This window comes from Rhinoderma darwinii, chromosome 11 (genome assembly GCF_050947455.1).
Source record: "Rhinoderma darwinii isolate aRhiDar2 chromosome 11, aRhiDar2.hap1, whole genome shotgun sequence".
NCBI classification, from domain to species: domain Eukaryota; kingdom Metazoa; phylum Chordata; class Amphibia; order Anura; family Rhinodermatidae; genus Rhinoderma; species Rhinoderma darwinii.
The window spans coordinates 2,733,827-2,754,924 of NC_134697.1; the positions used below are offsets into that span (position 1 = coordinate 2,733,827).

The window sequence follows — 21,098 nt, forward strand, 5'->3', positions numbered from 1 at the left end:
ACATGATAGGATTAGATACACGGCTCAGCAGACAGTATCACACATGATAGGATTAGGTACACCAGCTCAGCAGACAGTATCACACATGATAGGATTAGATACAGAAGCTCAGCAGACAGTATCACACATGATAGGATTAGATACAGAAGCTCAGCAGACAGTATCACACATGATAGGATTAGATACATGGCTCAGCCACACACTGACCCTGGTTATGATATAATAAGTTTGTGCCCCCCTCACTAGCGGAGTTGCCTGTATAATGTGATGACTGGTTCGGCACAGCGGTGGGTGCGTTACTATTACACAGGGCAGGAGGGGGTAACATGATCGGCTGGGACTGGATGTGGCCGCGGGGAAGACGATCTCATCCTTGAAATATTGAGCTTGAGAATTCGCAGCCCCCCCACCACCTCGCGCTCGCCCTTCATGGCGGACGTCCTGGGGGGTCGTGCGACAACTCACGTCATATTCGCTTAGCTGCGCCAACAAGACATCGCCTGGCACCCGGCGGAGAATAGAGGACGGGCAAAAAAACAACAAATCCTCCAGAGGAGACGGCAAATCGTGTGGTGTGGACAAAAAGATCAGCGTCACGAGGCGGCCGCTGCTCCAGTCCGTACAGCCCAAATGTAAAGTGCGTCTAATGGAGGAACATCGCGCAGCTAATAAAGTCCTCGTGACGCCGTCACCAGCCGAACCACAGAGTCTACTGCGGGGGACTGAGGAGATTTGGATAACAAGCGGCGCCCTCAAAACTGAACACGCTGTTCCCACTTTTTCTCCGCACCACTGCTGACCCCAATAACACTGAGCGGGTCACATGACCTCAATAACACTGAGCGGGTCACATGACCGCAATAACACTGAGCAGGTCACATGACCTCAGCGGCTGCAACAATGTAACATCTGGGCCAGAAAGATTCCGTCACGCCAGGACTGCAACACTTCTGATTGGCTGAGGGTCCGATCAGGGGCTCGTGCTATTGGAGCGCACTAGATTCCAGGTGCCCTAATAAGCGGGTCGCACTATAGGTGTCAGGCTACGTTCACACGCTAAACAAAAAACGGATGAAGATACGGAGCTGATTTCAAGGGAAAGCCTCGGATTTTCAGCCGCTTTTTATGCAATAAGCGTTTTTTGCTGCGTTTTTTACGGCCGTTTTTGGAGATGTTTGTCTTTTGACCTTATGAAAAACGGCTCAAGACATGACCTGCACTTCTTTTTTACGGGGTGTTTTTTTATGCACCGCTTTTAAAAAACGACCGCGTAAAAAACGCCCCATGGGAACGGAACACCGTTTTTCCCATTGAAATCAATGAGCAGATGTTTGGGGGCGCTCAGCCCCCGTATTTTCAGCCGTTTTTTGGGGTGTGTGACCATAGCCTTAGGGTAAATTCACACGGTGCAGTTTTTGAAGCCTCAGTCAGGAGTGGATTAAAAAAATAATTGAATCTTTCCTATTTACCTCCTCCTCCCCGATCCCCTCCTGAACGTGGCTTCAAAAACTGCACCAAAACTGCACCAAAACTGCACTGTGTGAATAAAATCTTACCAGTTTCCCTCTCTGTTATTTCCGTATTTATTCTGACAATTCCCATTGATTTGTCGCCGCGCCCTTCACGGTTTTACTCACAGTCCAATCCTACAGGTGTGATCGTGACGGGTCCATAGTCCATGTAACCGGGGTCATATACAGCTTAGATATATCCGTTCCTGGGAAAGCTGGGTGACAACCAGTATGGACGCCATTACATCTACCGGTCTGATCAGCTTTCCTACAGTTTTTATGGCGCATCTGCTCCGTATTTCCAAGATTCAGACAAGGAGGGGGGGATCACTGCTAAACTAGGCGGACTTGCTTCTCAGGAGTCTTGGAAAGTTGGGTGATGCCCCCTCTGGCGGCCATATTGGTTGTCACTCCGCTTTACCTGAGATTTGGACTCGGTATACTCGTACCTGAAGAAAGTGACAAAGAACTGCACCAGGTCCATGATGGTGTTGTGCTGGGAGAACGCGATCTGAAAGACAAAAAGAGAAGCGTTAACCCCTCGCACCCCGCACCGGCACACAAACATTTTCCTCCCTACTTTTTGATTTTTAGTGATTCTGGAGGTGAAAACCGGGACTTTTCCTCTGACCTTCCGTTTCTCTGCGGGGCCCGGCTCACCCGCACGGAGCAGAACATAAGCGGGACCCCCGGACACGCTCCACCTGACAGGCGAGGTCACGAGCCGACAAACGTAACCTTCAGAGAGAAACATCTCCGAGCACAAAGCCAAAAACAGCGGAAAGACTCCGAATTATTTCTCCATGTACAACAGAAGTGAAACGACCGGAGGAGCCGCGACCTCAATCACCGGGACACGGCGGCCGAACGACCGGAGGAGCCGCGACCTCAATCACCGGGACACGGCGGCCGAACGACCGGAGGAGCCTCGACCTCAATCACCGGGACACGGCGGCCGAACCACCGGAGGAGCCGCGACCTCAATCACCGGGACACGGCGGCCGAACCACCGGAGGAGCCGCGACCTCAATCACCGGGACACGGCGGCCGAACCACCGGAGGAGCCTCGACCTCAATCACCGGGACACGGCGGCCGAACAACCGGAGGAGCCGCGACCTCAATCACCGGGACACGGCGGCCGAACGACCGGAGGAGCCGCGACCTCAATCCCCGGGACACGGCGGCCGAACAACCGGAGGAGCCGCGACCTCAATCACCGGGACACGGCGGCCGAACAACCGGAGGAGCCGCGACCTCAATCACCGGGACACGGCGGCCGAACAACCGGAGGAGCCGCGACCTCAATCACCGGGAAACGGCGGCCGAACGACCGGAGGAGCCGCAACCTCAATCCCCGGGACACGGCGGCCGAACAACCGGAGGAGCCGCGACCTCAATCACCGGGACACGGCGGCCGAACAACCGGAGGAGCCGCGACCTCAATCACCGGGACACGGCGGCCGAACGACCGGAGGAGCCGCGACCTCAATCCCCGGAACACGGCGGCCGAACGACCGGAGGAGCCGCGACCTCAATCCCCGGGACACGGCGGCCGAACGACCGGAGGAGCAGCGACCTCAATCACCGGGACACGGCGACCGAACGACCGGAGGAGCCGCGACCTCAATCCCCGGAACACGGCGGCCGAACGACCGGAGGAGCCGCGACCTCAATCCCCGGGACACGGCGGCCGAACCACCGGAGGAGCCGCGACCTCAATCACCGGGACACGGCGGCCGAACCACCGGAAGAGCCGCTACCTCAATCACCGGGACACGGCGGCCGAACCACCGGAGGAGCCGCGACCTCAATCACAGGGACACGGCGGCCGAACAACCGGAGGAGCCGCGACCTCAATCATTGGGACACGGCGGCCAAACCACCGTAATGACACGGAGTCCAGGACGACCCGGCGCTGAGACGGACACAATGAAAACATCAGTATGATTACACTTATTCTCCAGTCACACCCAGAGCTGCATTCAAAATTCCTCTATTACGTCATCTTATACTCCAGTCACATATAGAGCTGCAAACACTCATCTGATATTAGCTGAATTTACAATTCTTCTGTCTACCACTCCAAATCCAAAATTGACGTGGCTGACAGACGCATCCGTGACAACTTGGCTGAGCTCCCATAATGCAAAGCAATCGTTTACATTGCTTTTAGTAAGACGAGTATCGGACTTCGGTATAAGGGCGCAGTCACACACGTCAGGTTTTGCTGCAGAAATTTATAAAAAAATACTTCCAGTCATGTGATTGCAGTGAAATCTGCCTCGTGTGACTGCGCCCGAAATATCTCCAACATTGCAGACCCTGAACCAGCAGGAGGACGAAGGGAGACATTAGCAGACTATCAGAATTGTGAGTGCAGCTCTGGGAGTCACTGGAGTATAAGACAAAATATAAAGAATTTGAAGCAGCTTGTCATGTCTCCATAACACCGCCACGCTCTGCTGTGCTGCATTGTAGAAGATGTAGTGATTACAGTGGACAATTAACGATCAGCCATAACATAAAACCTCTGCCAGGTGAAGTGAATAACACTAATGAGCTGGTTACAATGGCACCCGAAAAGTGGTGGGGGTGGGGCAGGAGATCACTCGGTTGAGGATGGAAGCAGAAAAATGGAGAAGTCTCAGGCTCTGTTCACACGCTCAACAAAAAGCCGCCAAAAATACGGAGCTTTTCAAGGGAAAACATGATTTTCAGCCGTTTTTTTCGCATCAATCGATTTTTCCGCCATTTTTTACGGACGTTTTTGGAGCCGTTTCTGTATTAAATCAAAGAAAAAGGGCTCAAAAAGCGACACGCACTCCTTTTTATGTGGCCATTTTTACAAACATTCGCGTAAAAAAACGCCCTGTAGGAACGGAACGCCGTTTTTCCATTGAAATCAATGGGCAGATGTTTGGAGGCGTTCAGCCCCCGCATGTTCAGCCCCCGCAAGTTCAGCCCCCGCATGTTCAGCCCCCGCATGTTCAGCCCACGCATTTCAGGGACGTTTATGGGCTGAAAATAGGTGGTGTGAACAGACCCTTATTCTAAAGATTATATAAAGATTTAACCCCTGCAGTGCTGCTTAGAATTGGCGCTGTGCTCTCAAGAACACCCTGCGTCACGTTGAAGGCTCCTAAGAGGCCGCCCCCTCCTGATTCCCGTTAGGTACCGTGGCCCCAGGGGCCCCTGCTGACTGTCATCCTCCCACGCTTCATATCATGCGCTGGTTTTGTATATTCGCAGGTCGTTAGTGCTCGCGCTATTTCATCGCCGTTCAGGAATCCGGAAACAATTTCACCTCATCTGAGACTAATTGGAAATCGCGTAAATAACGGTGAGAACGGACAGCGAGGAAACGGCTGCGCAAATGTTACCTGCATGTACAGAAACCAATGTCACGCCTTATCTGCTCTGATACATTGACACGAGCACAAAGTGTAATAAAGGGGTCACTGGGGGCAGCACTGAGGAGCGGAGACACAATATATATATATATAGTACAAGGACAGTAACCCCGAAGGCCAGACCTCACAGGAGTGCTGGAGTGTTATAAGAGGAGCGGCTGATATCAGTCACATATGATGTAATGTCTCTGGAGGATATAATAGTAGTGGAGTGTTATAAGAGGAGCGGCTGATATCAGTCACATATGATGTAATGTCTCTGGAGGATATAATAGTACTGGAGTGATATAAGAGGAGCGGCTGATATCAGTCACATATGATGTAATGTCTCTGGAGGATATAATAGTACTGGAGTGATATAAGAGGAGCGGCTGATATCAGTCACATATGATGTAATGTCTCTGGAGGATATAATAGTACTGGAGTGATATAAGAGGAGCGGCTGATATCCGTCACACATATGATGTAATGTCTCTGGAGGATATAATAGTACTGGAGTGATATAAGAGGAGCGGCTGATATCAGTCACATATGATGTAATGTCTCTGGAGGATATAATAGTACTGGAGTGATATAAGAGGAGCGGCTGATATCAGTCACACATATGATGTAATGTCTCTGGAGGATATAATAGTACTGGAGTGATATAAGAGGAGCGGCTGATATCAGTCACATATGATGTAATGTCTCTGGAGGATATAATAGTACTGGAGGATATAAGAGGAGCGGCTGATATCAGTCACATATGATGTAATGTATCTGGAGGATATAATAGTACTGGAGTGATATAAGAGGAGCGGCTGATATCAGTCACATATGATGTAATGTCTCTGGAGGATATAATAGTACTGGAGTGATATAACAGGAGCGGTTGATATCAGTCACATATGATGTAATGTCTCTGGAGGATATAATAGTGCTGGAGTGATATAAGAGGAGCGGCTGATATCAGTCACATATGATGTAATGTCTCTGGAGGATATAATAGTACTGGAGTGTTATAAGAGGAGCGGCTGATATCAGTCACATATGATGTAATGTCTCTGGAGGATATAATAGTACTGGAGTGATATAAGAGGAGAGGCTGATATCAGTCACACATATGATGTAATGTCTCTGGAGGATATAATAGTGCTGGAGTGTTATAAGAGGAGCGGCTGATATCAGTCACACATATGATGTAATGTCTCTGGAGGATATAATAGTGCTGGAGTGATATAAGAGGAGCGGCTGATATCAGTCACATATATGATGTAATGTCTCTGGAGGATATAATAGTACTGGAGTGTTATAAGAGGAGCGGCTGATATCAGTCACATATAATGTAATGTCTCTGGAGGATATAATAGTGCTGGAGTGATATAAGAGGAGCGGCTGATATCAGTCACATATGATGTAATGTCTCTGGAGGATATAATAGTACTGGAGTGATATAAGAGGAGAGGCTGATATCAGTCACACATATGATGTAATGTCTCTGGAGGATATAATAGTGCTGGAGTGTTATAAGAGGAGCGGCTGATATCAGTCACACATATGATGTAATGTCTCTGGAGGATATAATAGTGCTGGAGTGATATAAGAGGAGCGGCTGATATCAGTCACATATGATGTAATGTCTCTGGAGGATATAATAGTGCTGGAGTGATATAAGAGGAGCGGCTGATATCAGTCACATATATGATGTAATGTCTCTGGAGGATATAATAGTGCTGGAGTGATATAAGAGGAGTGGCTGATATCAGTCACATATGATGTAATGTCTCTGGAGGATATAATAGTACTGGAGTGTTATAAGAGGAGCGGCTGATATCAGTCACACATATGATGTAATGTCTCTGGAGGATATAATAGTGCCGGAGTGATATAAGAGGAGCGGCTGATATCAGTCACATATGATGTAATGTCTCTGGAGGATATAATAGTACTGGAGTGATATAAGAGGAGCGGCTGATATCAGTCACATATGATGTAATGTCTCTGGAGGATATAATAGTACTGGAGTGATATAAGAGGAGCGGCTGATATCAGTCACATATGATGTAATGTCTCTGGAGGATATAATAGTGCTGGAGTGATATAAGAGGAGCGGCTGATATCAGTCACATATGATGTAATGTCTCTGGAGGATATAATAGTGCTGGAGTGATATAAGAGGAGCGGCTGATATCAGTCACACATATGATGTAATGTCTCTGGAGGATATAATAGTACTGGAGTGATATAAGAGGAGCGGCTGATATCAGTCACACATATAATGTAATGTCTCTGGAGGATATAATAGTACTGGAGTGATATAAGAGGAGCGGCTGATATCAGTCCACATATGATGTAATGTCTCTGGAGGATATAATAGTGCTGGAGTGTTATAAGAGGAGCGGCTGATATCAGTCACACATGTGATGTAATGTCTGGAGGATATAATAGTCCTGGAGTGATATAAGAGGTGCGGCTGATATCAGTCACATATATGATGTAATGTCTCTGGAGGATATAATAGTACTGGAGTGATATAAGAGGAGCGGCTGATATCAGTCACACATATGATGTAATGTCTCTGGAGGATATAATAGTGCTGGAGTGATATAAGAGGAGCGGCTGATATCAGTCACATATATGATGTAATGTCTCTGGAGGATATAATAGTACTGGAGTGATATAAGAGGAGCGGCTGATATCAGTCACACATATGATGTAATGTCTCTGGAGGATATAATAGTACTGGAGTGATATAAGAGGAGCGGCTGATATCAGTCACACATGATGTAATGTCTCTGGAGGATATAATAGTGCTGGAGTGATATAAGAGGAGCGGCTGATATCAGTCACATATATGATGTAATGTCTCTGGAGGATATAATAGTACTGGAGTGATATAAGAGGAGCGGCTGATATCAGTCACATATATGATGTGATGTCTCTGGAGGATATAATAGTACTGGAGTGTTATAAGAGGAGCGGCTGATATCAGTCACATATATGATGTAATGTCTCTGGAGGATATAATAGTACTGGAGTGTTATAAGAGGAGCGGCTGATATCAGTCACATATATGATGTAATGTCTCTGGAGGATATAATAGTACTGGAGTGTTATAAGAGGAGCGGCTGATATCAGTCACACATATGATGTAATGTCTCTGGAGGATATAATAGTACTGGAGTGATATAAGAGGAGCGGCTGATATCAGTCACACATATGATGTAATGTCTCTGGAGGATATAATAGTACTGGAGTGTTATAAGAGGAGCGGCTGATATCAGTCACATATGATGTAATGTCTCTGGAGGATATAATAGTACTGGATTGATATAAGAGGAGCGGCTGATATCAGTCACATATGATGTAATGTCTCTGGAGGATATAATAGTGCTGGAGTGTTATAAGAGGAGCGGCTGATATCAGTCACACGTGTGATGTAATGTCTGGAGGATATAATAGTGCCGGAGTGATATAAGAGGAGCGGCTGATATCAGTCACATATGATGTAATGTCTCTGGAGGATATAATAGTACTGGAGTGATATAAGAGGAGCGGCTGATATCAGTCACATATGATGTAATGTCTCTGGAGGATATAATAGTACTGGAGTGATATAAGAGGAGCGGCTGATATCAGTCACATATGATGTAATGTCTCTGGAGGATATAATAGTGCTGGAGTGATATAAGAGGAGCGGCTGATATCAGTCACATATGATGTAATGTCTCTGGAGGATATAATAGTGCTGGAGTGTTATAAGAGGAGCGGCTGATATCAGTCACATATGATGTAATGTCTCTGGAGGATATAATAGTCCTGGAGTGATATAAGAGGAGCGGCTGATATCAGTCACACATATGATGTAATGTCTCTGGAGGATATAATAGTACTGGAGTGTTATAAGAGGAGCGGCTGATATCAGTCACATATATGATGTAATGTCTCTGGAGGATATAATAGTGCTGGAGTGTTATAAGAGGAGCGGCTGATATCAGTCACATATATGATGTAATGTCTCTGGAGGATATAATAGTACTGGAGTGATATAAGAGGAGCGGCTGATATCAGTCACACATATGATGTAATGTCTCTGGAGGATATAATAGTACTGGAGTGATATAAGAGGAGCGGCTGATATCAGTCACATGTGATGTAATGTCTGGAGGATATAATAGTCCTGGAGTGATATAAGAGGTGCGGCTGATATCAGTCACATATATGATGTAATGTCTCTGGAGGATATAATAGTACTGGAGTGATATAAGAGGAGCGGCTGATATCAGTCACACATATGATGTAATGTCTCTGGAGGATATAATAGTGCTGGAGTGATATAAGAGGAGCGGCTGATATCAGTCACATATATGATGTAATGTCTCTGGAGGATATAATAGTACTGGAGTGATATAAGAGGAGCGGCTGATATCAGTCACACATGATGTAATGTCTCTGGAGGATATAATAGTGCTGGAGTGATATAAGAGGAGCGGCTGATATCAGTCACATATATGATGTAATGTCTCTGGAGGATATAATAGTACTGGAGTGTTATAAGAGGAGCGGCTGATATCAGTCACATATATGATGTAATGTCTCTGGAGGATATAATAGTACTGGAGTGTTATAAGAGGAGCGGCTGATATCAGTCACACATATGATGTAATGTCTCTGGAGGATATAATAGTACTGGAGTGATATAAGAGGAGCGGCTGATATCAGTCACACATATGATGTAATGTCTCTGGAGGATATAATAGTACTGGAGTGTTATAAGAGGAGCGGCTGATATCAGTCACATATGATGTAATGTCTCTGGAGGATATAATAGTACTGGAGTGATATAAGAGGAGCGGCTGATATCAGTCACATATGATGTAATGTCTCTGGAGGATATAATAGTGCTGGAGTGTTATAAGAGGAGCGGCTGATATCAGTCACACGTGTGATGTAATGTCTGGAGGATATAATAGTCCTGGAGTGATATAAGAGGTGCGGCTGATATCAGTCACATATATGATGTAATGTCTCTGGAGGATATAATAGTACTGGAGTGATATAAGAGGTGCGGCTGATATCAGTCACACATATGATGTAATGTCTCTGGAGGATATAATAGTGCTGGAGTGATATAAGAGGAGCGGCTGATATCAGTCACATATATGATGTAATGTCTGGAGGATATAATAGTACTGGAGTGATATAAGAGGAGCGGCTGATATCAGTCACACATATGATGTAATGTCTCTGGAGGATATAATAGTTCTGGAGTGATATAAGAGGAGCGGCTGATATCAGTCACATATGATGTAATGTCTCTGGAGGATATAATAGTCCTGGAGTGATATAAGAGGTGCGGCTGATATCAGTCACACATATGATGTAATGTCTCTGGAGGATATAATAGTGCTGGAGTGATATAAGAGGAGCGGCTGATATCAATCACATATGATGTAATGTCTCTGGAGGATATAATAGTGCTGGAGTGATATAAGAGGAGCGGCTGACATCAGTCACATATGATGTAATGTCTCTGGAGGATATAATAGTACTGGAGTGTTATAAGAGGAGCGGCTGATATCAGTCACACATATGATGTAATGTCTCTGGAGGATATAATAGTGCTGGAGTGTTATAAGAGGAGCGGCTGATATCAGTCACACATATGATGTAATGTCTCTGGAGGATATAATAGTGCTGGAGTGATATAAGAGGAGCGGCTGATATCAATCACATATGATGTAATGTCTCTGGAGGATATAATAGTGCTGGAGTGATATAAGAGGAGCGGCTGACATCAGTCACATATGATGTAATGTCTCTGGAGGATATAATAGTACTGGAGTGTTATAAGAGGAGCGGCTGATATCAGTCACATATGATGTAATGTCTCTGGAGGATATAATAGTACTGGAGTGATATAAGAGGAGAGGCTGATATCAGTCACACATATGATGTAATGTCTCTGGAGGATATAATAGTGCTGGAGTGTTATAAGAGGAGCGGCTGATATCAGTCACACATATGATGTAATGTCTCTGGAGGATATAATAGTGCTGGAGTGATATAAGAGGAGCGGCTGATATCAGTCACATATATGATGTAATGTCTCTGGAGGATATAATAGTACTGGAGTGTTATAAGAGGAGCGGCTGATATCAGTCACATATAATGTAATGTCTCTGGAGGATATAATAGTGCTGGAGTGATATAAGAGGAGCGGCTGATATCAGTCACATATGATGTAATGTCTCTGGAGGATATAATAGTACTGGAGTGATATAAGAGGAGAGGCTGATATCAGTCACACATATGATGTAATGTCTCTGGAGGATATAATAGTGCTGGAGTGTTATAAGAGGAGCGGCTGATATCAGTCACACATATGATGTAATGTCTCTGGAGGATATAATAGTGCTGGAGTGATATAAGAGGAGCGGCTGATATCAGTCACATATGATGTAATGTCTCTGGAGGATATAATAGTGCTGGAGTGATATAAGAGGAGCGGCTGATATCAGTCACATATATGATGTAATGTCTCTGGAGGATATAATAGTGCTGGAGTGATATAAGAGGAGTGGCTGATATCAGTCACATATGATGTAATGTCTCTGGAGGATATAATAGTACTGGAGTGTTATAAGAGGAGCGGCTGATATCAGTCACACATATGATGTAATGTCTCTGGAGGATATAATAGTGCCGGAGTGATATAAGAGGAGCGGCTGATATCAGTCACATATGATGTAATGTCTCTGGAGGATATAATAGTACTGGAGTGATCTAAGAGGAGCGGCTGATATCAGTCACATATGATGTAATGTCTCTGGAGGATATAATAGTACTGGAGTGATATAAGAGGAGCGGCTGATATCAGTCACATATGATGTAATATCTCTGGAGGATATAATAGTACAGCAGTGATATAAGAGGAGCGGCTGATATCAGTCACATATGATGTAATGTCTCTGGAGGATATAATAGTGCTGGAGTGATATAAGAGGAGCGGCTGATATCAGTCACACATATGATGTAATGTCTCTGGAGGATATAATAGTACTGGAGTGATATAAGAGGAGCGGCTGATATCAGTCACACATATAATGTAATGTCTCTGGAGGATATAATAGTACTGGAGTGATATAAGAGGAGCGGCTGATATCAGTCCACATATGATGTAATGTCTCTGGAGGATATAATAGTGCTGGAGTGTTATAAGAGGAGCGGCTGATATCAGTCACACATGTGATGTAATGTCTGGAGGATATAATAGTCCTGGAGTGATATAAGAGGTGCGGCTGATATCAGTCACATATATGATGTAATGTCTCTGGAGGATATAATAGTACTGGAGTGATATAAGAGGAGCGGCTGATATCAGTCACACATATGATGTAATGTCTCTGGAGGATATAATAGTGCTGGAGTGATATAAGAGGAGCGGCTGATATCAGTCACATATATGATGTAATGTCTCTGGAGGATATAATAGTACTGGAGTGATATAAGAGGAGCGGCTGATATCAGTCACACATATGATGTAATGTCTCTGGAGGATATAATAGTACTGGAGTGATATAAGAGGAGCGGCTGATATCAGTCACACATGATGTAATGTCTCTGGAGGATATAATAGTGCTGGAGTGATATAAGAGGAGCGGCTGATATCAGTCACATATATGATGTAATGTCTCTGGAGGATATAATAGTACTGGAGTGATATAAGAGGAGCGGCTGATATCAGTCACATATATGATGTGATGTCTCTGGAGGATATAATAGTACTGGAGTGTTATAAGAGGAGCGGCTGATATCAGTCACATATATGATGTAATGTCTCTGGAGGATATAATAGTACTGGAGTGTTATAAGAGGAGCGGCTGATATCAGTCACATATATGATGTAATGTCTCTGGAGGATATAATAGTACTGGAGTGTTATAAGAGGAGCGGCTGATATCAGTCACACATATGATGTAATGTCTCTGGAGGATATAATAGTACTGGAGTGATATAAGAGGAGCGGCTGATATCAGTCACACATATGATGTAATGTCTCTGGAGGATATAATAGTACTGGAGTGTTATAAGAGGAGCGGCTGATATCAGTCACATATGATGTAATGTCTCTGGAGGATATAATAGTACTGGATTGATATAAGAGGAGCGGCTGATATCAGTCACATATGATGTAATGTCTCTGGAGGATATAATAGTGCTGGAGTGTTATAAGAGGAGCGGCTGATATCAGTCACACGTGTGATGTAATGTCTGGAGGATATAATAGTCCTGGAGTGATATAAGAGGTGCGGCTGATATCAGTCACATATATGATGTAATGTCTCTGGAGGATATAATAGTACTGGAGTGATATAAGAGGTGCGGCTGATATCAGTCACACATATGATGTAATGTCTCTGGAGGATATAATAGTGCTGGAGTGATATAAGAGGAGCGGCTGATATCAATCACATATGATGTAATGTCTCTGGAGGATATAATAGTGCTGGAGTGATATAAGAGGAGCGGCTGATATCAGTCACATATGATGTAATGTCTCTGGAGGATATAATAGTGCTGGAGTGATATAAGAGGAGCGGCTGATATCAGTCACATATATGATGTAATGTCTGGAGGATATAATAGTACTGGAGTGATATAAGAGGAGCGGCTGATATCAGTCACACATATGATGTAATGTCTCTGGAGGATATAATAGTGCTGGAGTGATATAAGAGGAGCGGCTGATATCAATCACATATGATGTAATGTCTCTGGAGGATATAATAGTGCTGGAGTGATATAAGAGGAGCGGCTGACATCAGTCACATATGATGTAATGTCTCTGGAGGATATAATAGTACTGGAGTGTTATAAGAGGAGCGGCTGATATCAGTCACACATATGATGTAATGTCTCTGGAGGATATAATAGTGCTGGAGTGTTATAAGAGGAGCGGCTGATATCAGTCACACATATGATGTAATGTCTCTGGAGGATATAATAGTGCTGGAGTGATATAAGAGGAGCGGCTGATATCAATCACACATGATGTAATGTCTCTGGAGGATATAATAGTACTGGAGTGTTATAAGAGGAGCGGCTGATATCAGTCACACATATGATGTAATGTCTCTGGAGGATATAATAGTGCTGGAGTGATATAAGAGGAGCGGCTGACATCAGTCACATATGATGTAATGTCTCTGGAGGATATAATAGTACTGGAGTGTTATAAGAGGAGCGGCTGATATCAGTCACATATGATGTAATGTCTCTGGAGGATATAATAGTGCTGGAGTGATATAAGAGGAGCGGCTGATATCAGTCACATATGATGTAATGTCTCTGGAGGATATAATAGTGCTGGAGTGATATAAGAGGAGCGGCTGATATCAGTCACATATATGATGTAATGTCTGGAGGATATAATAGTACTGGAGTGATATAAGAGGAGCGGCTGATATCAGTCACACATATGATGTAATGTCTCTGGAGTATATAATAGTGCTGGAGTGATATAAGAGGAGCGGCTGATATCAGTCACATATGATGTAATGTCTCTGGAGGATATAATAGTCCTGGAGTGATATAAGAGGTGCGGCTGATATCAGTCACACATATGATGTAATGTCTCTGGAGGATATAATAGTACTGGAGTGATATAAGAGGAGCGGCTGATATCAGTCACATATATGATGTAATGTCTCTGGAGGATATAATAGTACTGGAGTGATATAAGAGGAGCGGCTGATATCAGTCACACATATGATGTAATGTCTCTGGAGGATATAATAGTACTGGAGTGTTATAAGAGGAGCGGCTGATATCAGTCACATATATGATGTAATGTCTCTGGAGGATATAATAGTACTGGAGTGTTATAAGAGGAGCGGCTGATATCAGTCACATATATGATGTAATGTCTCTGGAGGATATAATAGTACTGGAGTGATATAAGAGGAGCGGCTGATATCAGTCACATATGATGTAATGTCTCTGGAGGATATAATAGTCCTGGAGTGATATAAGAGGCGCGGCTGATATCAGTCACACATATGATGTAATGTCTCTGGAGGATATAATAGTGCTGGAGTGATATAAGAGGAGCGGCTGATATCAGTCACACATATGATGTAATGTCTCTGGAGGATATAATAGTGCTGGAGTGATATAAGAGGAGTGGCTGATATCAGTCACATATATGATGTAATGTCTCTGGAGGATATAATAGTCCTGGAGTGATATAAGAGGCGCGGCTGATATCAGTCACACATATGATGTAATGTCTCTGGAGGATATAATAGTGCTGGAGTGATATAAGAGGAGCGGCTGATATCAATCACATATGATGTAATGTCTCTGGAGGATATAATAGTGCTGGAGTGATATAAGAGGAGCGGCTGATATCAGTCACATATGATGTAATGTCTCTGGAGGATATAATAGTGCTGGAGTGATATAAGAGGAGCGGCTGATATCAGTCACATATATGATGTAATGTCTGGAGGATATAATAGTACTGGAGTGATATAAGAGGAGCGGCTGATATCAGTCACACATATGATGTAATGTCTCTGGAGGATATAATAGTGCTGGAGTGATATAAGAGGAGCGGCTGATATCGGTCACATATGATGTAATGTCTCTGGGGGATATAATAGTCCTGGAGTGATATAAGAGGTGCGGCTGATATCAGTCACATATGATGTAATGTCTCTGGAGGATATAATAGTCCTGGAGTGATATAAGAGGAGCGGCTGATATCAGTCACATATATGATGTAATGTCTCTGGAGGATATAATAGTGCTGGAGTGATATAAGAGGAGCGGCTGATATCAATCACATATGATGTAATGTCTCTGGAGGATATAATAGTGCTGGAGTGATATAAGAGGAGCGGCTGATATCAGTCACATATGATGTAATGTCTCTGGAGGATATAATAGTGCTGGAGTGATATAAGAGGAGCGGCTGATATCAGTCACATATGATGTAATGTCTCTGGAGGATATAATAGTGCTGGAGTGTTATAAGAGGAGCGGCTGATATCAGTCACATATGATGTAATGTCTCTGGAGGATATAATAGTCCTGGAGTGATATAAGAGGAGCGGCTGATATCAGTCACACATATGATGTAATGTCTCTGGAGGATATAATAGTACTGGAGTGTTATAAGAGGAGCGGCTGATATCAGTCACATATATGATGTAATGTCTCTGGAGGATATAATAGTGCTGGAGTGTTATAAGAGGAGCGGCTGATATCAGTCACATATATGATGTAATGTCTCTGGAGGATATAATAGTACTGGAGTGATATAAGAGGAGCGGCTGATATCAGTCACACATATGATGTAATGTCTCTGGAGGATATAATAGTACTGGAGTGATATAAGAGGAGCGGCTGATATCAGTCACATGTGATGTAATGTCTGGAGGATATAATAGTCCTGGAGTGATATAAGAGGTGCGGCTGATATCAGTCACATATATGATGTAATGTCTCTGGAGGATATAATAGTACTGGAGTGATATAAGAGGAGCGGCTGATATCAGTCACACATATGATGTAATGTCTCTGGAGGATATAATAGTGCTGGAGTGATATAAGAGGAGCGGCTGATATCAGTCACATATATGATGTAATGTCTCTGGAGGATATAATAGTACTGGAGTGATATAAGAGGAGCGGCTGATATCAGTCACACATGATGTAATGTCTCTGGAGGATATAATAGTGCTGGAGTGATATAAGAGGAGCGGCTGATATCAGTCACATATATGATGTAATGTCTCTGGAGGATATAATAGTACTGGAGTGATATAAGAGGAGCGGCTGATATCAGTCACATATATGATGTGATGTCTCTGGAGGATATAATAGTACTGGAGTGTTATAAGAGGAGCGGCTGATATCAGTCACATATATGATGTAATGTCTCTGGAGGATATAATAGTACTGGAGTGTTATAAGAGGAGCGGCTGATATCAGTCACATATATGATGTAATGTCTCTGGAGGATATAATAGTACTGGAGTGTTATAAGAGGAGCGGCTGATATCAGTCACACATATGATGTAATGTCTCTGGAGGATATAATAGTACTGGAGTGATATAAGAGGAGCGGCTGATATCAGTCACACATATGATGTAATGTCTCTGGAGGATATAATAGTACTGGAGTGTTATAAGAGGAGCGGCTGATATCAGTCACATATGATGTAATGTCTCTGGAGGATATAATAGTACTGGAGTGATATAAGAGGAGCGGCTGATATCAGTCACATATGATGTAATGTCTCTGGAGGATATAATAGTGCTGGAGTGTTATAAGAGGAGCGGCTGATATCAGTCACACGTGTGATGTAATGTCTGGAGGATATAATAGTCCTGGAGTGATATAAGAGGTGCGGCTGATATCAGTCACATATATGATGTAATGTCTCTGGAGGATATAATAGTACTGGAGTGATATAAGAGGTGCGGCTGATATCAGTCACACATATGATGTAATGTCTCTGGAGGATATAATAGTGCTGGAGTGATATAAGAGGAGCGGCTGATATCAGTCACATATATGATGTAATGTCTGGAGGATATAATAGTACTGGAGTGATATAAGAGGAGCGGCTGATATCAGTCACACATATGATGTAATGTCTCTGGAGGATAAAATAGTTCTGGAGTGATATAAGAGGAGCGGCTGATATCAGTCACATATGATGTAATGTCTCTGGAGGATATAATAGTCCTGGAGTGATATAAGAGGTGCGGCTGATATCAGTCACACATATGATGTAATGTCTCTGGAGGATATAATAGTGCTGGAGTGATATAAGAGGAGCGGCTGATATCAATCACATATGATGTAATGTCTCTGGAGGATATAATAGTGCTGGAGTGATATAAGAGGAGCGGCTGACATCAGTCACATATGATGTAATGTCTCTGGAGGATATAATAGTACTGGAGTGTTATAAGAGGAGCGGCTGATATCAGTCACACATATGATGTAATGTCTCTGGAGGATATAATAGTGCTGGAGTGTTATAAGAGGAGCGGCTGATATCAGTCACACATATGATGTAATGTCTCTGGAGGATATAATAGTGCTGGAGTGATATAAGAGGAGCGGCTGATATCAATCACATATGATGTAATGTCTCTGGAGGATATAATAGTGCTGGAGTGATATAAGAGGAGCGGCTGACATCAGTCACATATGATGTAATGTCTCTGGAGGATATAATAGTACTGGAGTGTTATAAGAGGAGCGGCTGATATCAGTCACATATGATGTAATGTCTCTGGAGGATATAATAGTACTGGAGTGATATAAGAGGAGAGGCTGATATCAGTCACACATATGATGTAATGTCTCTGGAGGATATAATAGTGCTGGAGTGTTATAAGAGGAGCGGCTGATATCAGTCACACATATGATGTAATGTCTCTGGAGGATATAATAGTGCTGGAGTGATATAAGAGGAGCGGCTGATATCAGTCACATATATGATGTAATGTCTCTGGAGGATATAATAGTACTGGAGTGTTATAAGAGGAGCGGCTGATATCAGTCACATATAATGTAATGTCTCTGGAGGATATAATAGTGCTGGAGTGATATAAGAGGAGCGGCTGATATCAGTCACATATGATGTAATGTCTCTGGAGGATATAATAGTACTGGAGTGATATAAGAGGAGAGGCTGATATCAGTCACACATATGATGTAATGTCTCTGGAGGATATAATAGTGCTGGAGTGTTATAAGAGGAGCGGCTGATATCAGTCACACATATGATGTAATGTCTCTGGAGGATATAATAGTGCTGGAGTGATATAAGAGGAGCGGCTGATATCAGTCACATATGATGTAATGTCTCTGGAGGATATAATAGTGCTGGAGTGATATAAGAGGAGCGGCTGATATCAGTCACATATATGATGTAATGTCTCTGGAGGATATAATAGTGCTGGAGTGATATAAGAGGAGTGGCTGATATCAGTCACATATGATGTAATGTCTCTGGAGGATATAATAGTACTGGAGTGTTATAAGAGGAGCGGCTGATATCAGTCACACATATGATGTAATGTCTCTGGAGGATATAATAGTGCCGGAGTGATATAAGAGGAGCGGCTGATATCGGTCACATATGATGTAATGTCTCTGGAGGATATAATAGTACTGGAGTGATATAAGAGGAGCGGCTGATATCAGTCACATATGATGTAATGTCTCTGGAGGATATAATAGTACTGGAGTGATATAAGAGGAGCGGCTGATATCAGTCACATATGATGTAATATCTCTGGAGGATATAATAGTACAGCAGTGATATAAGAGGAGCGGCTGATATCAGTCACATATGATGTAATGTCTCTGGAGGATATAATAGTGCTGGAGTGATATAAGAGGAGCGGCTGATATCAGTCACACATATGATGTAATGTCTCTGGAGGATATAATAGTACTGGAGTGATATAAGAGGAGCGGCTGATATCAGTCACACATATAATGTAATGTCTCTGGAGGATATAATAGTACTGGAGTGATATAAGAGGAGCGGCTGATATCAGTCACACATATGATGTAATGTCTCTGGAGGATATAATAGTGCTGGAGTGTTATAAGAGGAGCGGCTGATATCAGTCACACATGTGATGTAATGTCTGGAGGATATAATAGTCCTGGAGTGATATAAGAGGTGCGGCTGATATCAGTCACATATATGATGTAATGTCTCTGGAGGATATAATAGTACTGGAGTGATATAAGAGGAGCGGCTGATATCAGTCACACATATGATGTAATGTCTCTGGAGGATATAATAGTGCTGGAGTGATATAAGAGGAGCGGCTGATATCAGTCACATATATGATGTAATGTCTCTGGAGGATATAATAGTACTGGAGTGATATAAGAGGAGCGGCTGATATCAGTCACACATATGATGTAATGTCTCTGGAGGATATAATAGTACTGGAGTGATATAAGAGGAGCGGCTGATATCAGTCACACATGATGTAATGTCTCTGGAGGATATAATAGTGCTGGAGTGATATAAGAGGAGCGGCTGATATCAGTCACATATATGATGTAATGTCTCTGGAGGATATAATAGTACTGGAGTGATATAAGAGGAGCGGCTGATATCAGTCACATATATGATGTGATGTCTCTGGAGGATATAATAGTACTGGAGTGTTATAAGAGGAGCGGCTGATATCAGTCACATATATGATGTAATGTCTCTGGAGGATATAATAGTACTGGAGTGTTATAAGAGGAGCGGCTGATATCAGTCACATATATGATGTAATGTCTCTGGAGGATATAATAGTACTGGAGTGTTATAAGAGGAGCGGCTGATATCAGTCACACATATGATGTAATGTCTCTGGAGGATATAATAGTACTGGAGTGATATAAGAGGAGCGGCTGATATCAGTCACACATATGATGTAATGTCTCTGGAGGATATAATAGTACTGGAGTGTTATAAGAGGAGCGGCTGATATCAGTCACATATGATGTAATGTCTCTGGAGGATATAATAGTACTGGATTGATATAAGAGGAGCGGCTGATATCAGTCACATATGATGTAATGTCTCTGGAGGATATAATAGTGCTGGAGTGTTATAAGAGGAGCGGCTGATATCAGTCACACGTGTGATGTAATGTCTGGAGGATATAATAGTCCTGGAGTGATATAAGAGGTGCGGCTGATATCAGTCACATATATGATGTAATGTCTCTGGAGGATATAAGAGGTGCGGCTGATATCAGTCACACATATGATGTAATGTCTCTGGAGGATATAATAGTGCTGGAGTGATATAAGAGGAGCGGCTGATATCAATCACATATGATGTAATGTCTCTGGAGGATATAATAGTGCTGGAGTGATATAAGAGGAGCGGCTGATATCAGTCACATATATGATGTAATGTCTGGAGGATATAATAGTACTGGAGTGATATAAGAGGAGCGGCTGATATCAGTCACATATGATGTAATGTCTCTGGAGGATATAATAGTACTGGAGTGATATAAGAGGAGCGGCTGATATCAGTCACACATATGATGTAATGTCTCTGGAGGATATAATAGTGCTGGAGTGATATAAGAGGAGCGGCTGATATCAGTCACATATGATGTAATGTCTCTGGAGGATATAAT

General features: G+C 43.1%; 1 protein-coding gene across 1 annotated transcript in view; it reads right to left on the reverse strand.

Moving 5' to 3' along the window:
* ATRNL1 (attractin like 1) overlaps window positions 1-21,098 on the reverse strand; it is a gene marked incomplete at its 5' end in the record, with an annotated part of 491,004 nt that overhangs the window by 266,356 nt on the left and 203,550 nt on the right. The window contains one exon of the mRNA XM_075842684.1: window positions 1,961-2,022. Within this exon, the coding sequence (XP_075698799.1) occupies window positions 1,961-2,022 (62 nt within the window). The remainder of the gene's footprint in view (window positions 1-1,960; window positions 2,023-21,098) is intronic.